Source organism: Sitophilus oryzae, unplaced genomic scaffold (assembly GCF_002938485.1).
Source record: "Sitophilus oryzae breed Bouriz unplaced genomic scaffold, Soryzae_2.0 scaffold_937_pilon_pilon, whole genome shotgun sequence".
In the NCBI taxonomy this organism is placed as follows: Eukaryota; Metazoa; Arthropoda; class Insecta; order Coleoptera; family Curculionidae; genus Sitophilus; species Sitophilus oryzae.
The window spans coordinates 2403567-2410522 of record NW_022147569.1 but is presented as its reverse complement, the minus strand read 5'-3'; the positions used below and the strand labels follow the sequence as shown (position 1 = coordinate 2410522).

The 6956-nt window shown below is 33.1% G+C and overlaps 1 protein-coding gene across 1 annotated transcript; it reads right to left on the bottom strand.

The window, feature by feature from the left end:
• Positions 1–210: 210 nt before the first annotated feature.
• LOC115890933 (putative nuclease HARBI1) lies at positions 211–4992 on the bottom strand. Its single transcript, XM_030911298.1, has 2 exons — positions 4865–4992; positions 211–541 (listed from the first exon to the last, which is right to left on the bottom strand). Exons 1-2 carry the CDS (start codon positions 4990–4992, stop codon positions 211–213), a joined length of 459 nt encoding a protein of 152 aa, XP_030767158.1.
• Positions 4993–6956: the final 1964 nt, after the last annotated feature.

The window sequence follows — 6956 nt, the reverse complement described above, 5'->3', positions numbered from 1 at the left end:
TATACTATGAAGCACAGCGCAAGCCACAAAGGCATTTGGGCAAATTCTGTTTTGCATCTAAAGCCAGTAGATAGAACTGGAAATCTTATCTGTTGGCCAGTAAAACCCCGTTCCTCAAATATGTGACTGTCGCTGGCATACTCTGGCCAACGACTTACCAAATTTATAATTTTTAATTTGGCACTCTATTTGACAATTCAAGCTAAATAATCATTTGCGGTTGCGGTAAACTTCCGCATTGTCCCCTCCAGGAGATTTAATTTTTATGTGGGTGCAATCCATTGCTCCTATTACTCTAGGAAAACGGGATATCATAAAGAAATCAATTTCTGCTTTCATCTGCTCTTCTTCTGTTCGAGGAAGAAATACATGTTGTGGGAATATACTGCACAGAGCATTAACTACTTGTTTGATAATTCTGCCTGCAGTAGTTTTGCGGATACTAATGAAACCTCCTATGGCGATATACAAATCGCCTGTCGGTAAAAAACGCAGTGTGAGGAGAAGTTTGTTTAAGGAACTAATAGCACGACGTAAGTTCCTGAAATAGAACAGTGATTATTAATATTAAAATATATTTGGGACTCATTAGAATAGCATTCATTTGCTAGATTTCGCCATTGCACTGGTGTATTAGTAAAGACCTTATTTATTTTTTATTTATTTTATTTTGTTAAATTTGGTCCTTTTAAATAATATTTAAATAGCAAAAAATAAAATTAAATATTAAAACAAACTGTGGCTTGGAAATGACGATTGATGATATTCTCCATATAAAATGGCAATGATCTTCATTTCAAAGCCATCGCTGATGCCGTTTTTTTTCGATCATGTTGTAAAAAGTAAAGTTTGTATTTGAACATTGTCTTCTAAAGTGAATTGAGAAAAATAATACCTTTATAATTAAAAATATATTACCATCATTCTGTTCGATTGCGAACCAAACCAAACCAAACCAAATCTTCCTCAATGGAAGTTAAAATAGCAGTCGATTTTGAAAAACCGAAATCGGTCGAAAAATACTTTATCATTCCATTAGTTAAAATGGTCAATTCTCAATCTTATGTTATATTCCCTGTTTGGGTATAAGTCTTCAACTAAATCATATAGTTCAATTTCTGGATCATAAAAAAGGCAAACACATCCATAGTTTTTGTGTAGAGATTTGATAAATAATTATTGTAAATTGATAGTTTCTCAACCTAGTAGGTATAAGACAAAATAATATAGTCCACCAGTTTATCATTTTTTATATCTACGTTGGACTGACATGAGCGAGTAAAATAAACAAATAAAAGTGTTCTACCTGCGCCAGTGACTCTTTCTCGTGAAAAATAATTTATAAACTTAGCAATGGCCCTTGTTCATTTTCTTTAAATCTTTGAGGCAAAAACAATGCGAACTAATTTACGAATTGCTGTAATGACATCACCAGTCTAAGTCATAATGGTCGTTAAATGAAAAAGACAACATATGACGTGACGTTGAACTATCGCTGAATAAACTGTATGAAGCATTACATATTTAATTCAACTTCAGAAACATAAAAAATATTCTGTTAGAATATTAAATGTTAATATATGGAAAACATAATGCGTAGTTAACTACTTAATATATTCGTTTTTAGTTTCATTTTGTAAGAATTATATCGAGCAAAGTTGTCCAAAACTTCTGCGAGATTAGCTCCATTATCTTGTAAATGTACAATAGAGCGATTTAGGCAATCAGTTGCCATCATTGATACCCTTCGAGAATTCGAAGAGCTGAAAAAGATCGCTCTACCGAACAACTAGAATAACTTCTGATATTCCCAGTAGTGTTTGGAAAGAATTCATTTACTTCTAATAACGTGGTTAAATATGTTTGAGTTTCTCAGTTTAGCCCATAATATTATCTCGCCCTCCAGCTATGATATGCTACCCGTTAGGTTACCTTGGTAACGTTCTGCTGCCTTTAAAATACATTTTCATTTAAAACATTTAGCTTGTTAGGTATAATATTCTATAATTCCCAACTAATGTATATTTTGAAATCTACTTTTTAATTCATTTAATAAATGAGCTAAAGTTTGAAATAAAAACAGCAACTTTATAATAGTGCTTAGTATTATCTGCTTGAATATTAACTCTGTTTTTTAAAAATGCTGGCTCTTTTGATTCCCATTTCCAAGTCTTTTGCTAATATCTGTATTTTTTTAAGTAATTCAAAAGTATTAGTAACTTTCATAAGTTTTATAAACATCAAGGACAATAGTTTGATGGATAGTGAAATAGTCCTGGAAATCAACTTATTTGCACAAACGGGAGACAATAATTTCAAATCACGTGATTGCTTAAATAAAATTATTAGCCTTAGATAATGTTATTCTATTTGTAATGAGAACTAGATCACTTAAAAAGTCGACCATAACAGGTAGCAATTCACCAAGTTCTGATAAGACTTGATACCATAAAAACTAGGTAGGTAGAGACAAGTGCGCAAGACTAAGTGCTAGCACATTTTTTAATTTTCTTTCGCGCTACATACTATTTTTTACCTTTTAATTTATATAAACATGTCTTCATTCTTAACGATGAATCTCTAATAAAGTTTGTGACTTCTTTAACTCTCCCAATCATATTCCTTACCAAAGGTAGGTACAGAGCATGATTGGATTATGACTATAACAATGGGTATACAAGGGCTGGCCTTTTTTTATTAATGCTTGAACACCTTGTAACCAGACATGTTGACTGCGCCATTGTAGCCCTGGCCTCGAAGATTGTTCAGATTTAAACCAAGTTGTTCCAAGATTTTTTTTTATTTCTAAGTAATATACGATTATTTAAAGAATACTAAAATATACGATTTAATTTTATGTAAGAAATAATACCTTATCGACTGATTTTCTCTTCAAAGTATAACGTGCCTTGTTTTTCATGCATCTCTCATGCTCTTTCATTATATGGTATATTATATTTATTATTATACGGTTGTATACCGAACGGCTCTAGTATAGCAAGCTGTACCTTGCTACTCCCAAGGCGTTAAACGCTATATACGGGAGCTATTATTATTATACGGTATTATTTATATGGTGTTTAGAGTTTCCTGGAACCGGAACTGTTTTTCGGAACAGGGAATTTCGGTGCCATGCCTTTAAGGAACTGACATTTCCCGTTTTTTCGGTACTAGCTAATTTTTATTCAATGATGGGGCAGTTTCTCAATCAACACGCAACGCATGATTTTCAAAAGTAAAATCGATAAAAAATGATTTTTTTATTGGAAACAACATTAAATTTTATAAGGTTGTGATATAAAATTGTATAAAAAGTAATTAATCGTATTATAAAAGGTTGTCATAAAAAAAAAGAATACAAACATGAACGCAAGCGAAGAAAAAAACATAGATAACTTAAAGTTTACATCAAACAACATAAACGAACTTAATTAAATTAAAAAAAAACTTACATTTTTTAATCAAAAATGCACTTGCCTCATTACAAAGTCTCATTTGGGTCAATGTTCTGGTGATCTTCTTGCATATTTTCTTGAAAATTTTCATTTTCTTTCTCTTGTTCTGGAAATCTAATAGTTCTCTCTTTTGTTTATTGCTTTTTATTAATTGTTATTTCTTTCTTTAAATTCCATTAGGTACTGATTCATCAAATTTAATATATCTGGATTTTATTTGTATCTGTTCATCTGGTGACCATAAATTGTATCCACCACCGCAATAGCCTACCATTACCACTGTCTTTGCTCTAGGATCCAATTTATTACCTTTTGGTAATTTGGTATACCCAAAAACTCTAAGTTTGCTTAGATCTTTCCTATTATTCCAGATTTGAGAACGTGTCATTCCTCTTTGTAATGCTTTTGTAGGGAGTCTGTTTAGCTCATAAACAGATCATTTTAGAGCTTCACACCAGAGTGTTTTAGGTATTGCTACAGTTTATCGCCGAATCCGAACGGCACTATTTGAGAGGCTGTACAAGGCAAATATACTCAAGGTTATTATTTGCCATTTCCTTCCTTGAGGTGGCGGCTCGTTGGTCGCTCTATATAGATAAATAAATATTTTTATTTAAATAAATAAAGCGACCGTACTGGCTGGTGATCGAACCCAGTACCTTCCGCTCCGCAGATCGACACACTACCGCTAAAGCTACGGCCGGCCACCTCCTCCACTTGACTTCAAAAGACTCAAAACACACGTAATAACACGAATCAAAATGCATCATCTTCCAAAACGCAGGGTATTTGACATAAGTTGACACAAAATTATAACCTATAATTTGGCAAGACTTTGACAAGCCCCAAAAATCTAGAGGCAAGTTTATACGCATGGGCGTCCGTTTGTCGTTCATCGTTCCCCTAAACCAATACAATTGAAATATGATCCTTTGTCATTTTTGAAATAAATCAATAAAACTGGTTAAAAACAACAGAAGACGGCGTATGACGGATTTATATTTAAACCCATCCATAGTTAACTTAAAAATATTAGAAACTTTTTTTAGTAAAATAAATAGATTGGTATGGGATGTCATCTGCTTTTCTTCTGTCATCGTCTGTCGAAATCTTACCTGAGAAAAAAAAACAGTATACATGTCTCTATGGAAGCCAGACGGCAACATGTTTTAATATTGTACCACCAAACATAAATGTATATTTTGGATTTCAATAAATAAACCTACTTTTCTATAACAATTTTTTATTTATACAACTACATTTTACTTAACTAACATACCTACAACTAATTTTAATGAGCTAATTATAAATACTAATAATAACTAAAAAAAAGCGACTGAAAAAATAAAACAATCTATGTAGAAAAAACATTTTATTCTTTGTGGAGTAATTGGTCAATCAAATTTTACTGCGATTGCAGCAATTGTATTGATAATTTTCTTTCTGCAATTTCTACGTCAGCACGATTTTTTTCAGCCTCTAATTTAGCCTTCACCTCTTTGTGGTGCAGTCCCAATTCTTTTTCTCGTAAACGCATTTCCTCCTGTTTTGGCGAAAGTTTTTCTTCTTCAATTAAAATTTTTCTCTCCTCCAACTCCCAGTTCTTTAATTTTAATATTATTTTCCCTCTCATTTTTTTTTGTAAATATAGCAGGGCATTTTTTCTCAAGGGCTGTTTTTGTTTTCTAGTCCTTGTTTGAGCTATAAACAATATTTAAGGATAACTAAAAAAATAAAATGGGTATACGCAAAAATCATGATATGGGTATACGCATAGTTATAATTACACAAGTATACACAGTTTTGGACCTGAGCAACTAAAAGCAATTTCTAAGATAATTTTTGGGGCTGAATCCAAATCAGCAGTCCATTTTTTAAGATTGGTTCTAGTTTTCGAAATATTCAATAAATTCATTATTTTACTATTTTTGACCGTTAACAGTCATTTATTGAATTAACAATATAAATCAGAAATGAAGAGAGGTTAAACTGAGTCTTTTATACTGCTTGGGATTTGTTTCACGGATTAGGGTCCAACAGCAATCGCTCATCATGCCTTCGTCCCAAAATCCTTGGTATCGCCTTTCGATTTAAGCTATATCTTGGTGTAGCCGCTCTCCTTGCTCGTCGCTCGTATCGCCAAAGTTTTGTGGAAAAAAAATCAAGATGTGAATGCAGAAAATGTATGTTGAGAGGCATTCGAGCTCCAATCTTGTGGTAATTTTGCAACAAATTGTCGATTGCTTGCTTGTAATCCGGTGATTTAAGATTACCTAGAAAGTTGTGAACAACACTTTGAAACGATGCCCATGCTGCTGCCTCACCAAGCGTTAAACATTTTGTAAACGTTGCGTCAGCCATCAGGTCCGACAAATATTCCTTCTTTGATTTTTGCATATGACAGTTTTGGAAACAACTTGGTTAAGTACTGGAAAGCCGGTCCTTCGCGATTGAGCGCTTTGACAAATTTCTTAATAAGGCCAAGTTTAATATAAAGAGGTGGCAGTAAAATGTCCTGTGGGTTTACAAGTGGTACAGAGGACACATTTTGTTGTCCTGGCTCATAGTGGGTACGACTCGGCCACACCGAAAACTAGAGCCAATCTTGACAAACGGATTGAAGATCTGAGTTCAGGGCATCAAATAACGTTAAGAATCGTTCTCATCTGCTCGGGTCCAAAAGTTGACCCGAATTTGTAAACTTGTGTTATAAGGAACTATAGGTAAAGCCTGCCTAAGATTTTTTTTCACAAGCAGGAGTTGGTTCACTTTGCTTGGAAGTACTAGGCGTGGGAGGAACTGTAGGCTGAGTTATTTCTTCCACTATAATTTCTTCTTGAGGTGCCTCTTCGTGAATTAAAAAGAGTAATAGTCAGTCTATCGGAACAACTAAAATTAGTTGATTAACTGTACTAAACAATAAAAAAGTAGGATTTTTATTTGTGGTAGTCTAAAAATTTGAATTATTAACCCCTAATACCTAAAGACAATATAAACATAAGTTAATATCATTCTAATATTTCATTACTTTGTTTTCTATTTGCAAGATTAAACTTACTAAAATAGCAGTGCTCATCTACAGCCATTGGTGTTGGAACCTCATGAACAACTTCCTCTTCCACCAATCCTTCTTCTATCTCGCCAAATGTTTGGGCACAGGCTTCTCGTGCTTTCTTCCCCATTTCCATGATCATGTGATCCTTAGATAATGATGATGATGTTGATCTCTTTTTCCTAAAATCATATTTATGTTTCTGTATAAGGGAACTTACTTCCTGGAGCAACATATTTTTTTCACATGGGGGTTCCTCAATTCCCGATCTAAAAAAACTTTGTTTATAGGGGTGTATCTATATTTGAATTAATGGTTTTAACTTACCTAATTTCATCAACTTTAATTTTATTCAAAAACACTTCAATTAAGCGTTGAACGTGTTGTTTCAGCGTTTTTATTAAATAAGGTTTCCCCGTTGTGCTGGCCACATTCGTTTGAATAATTTC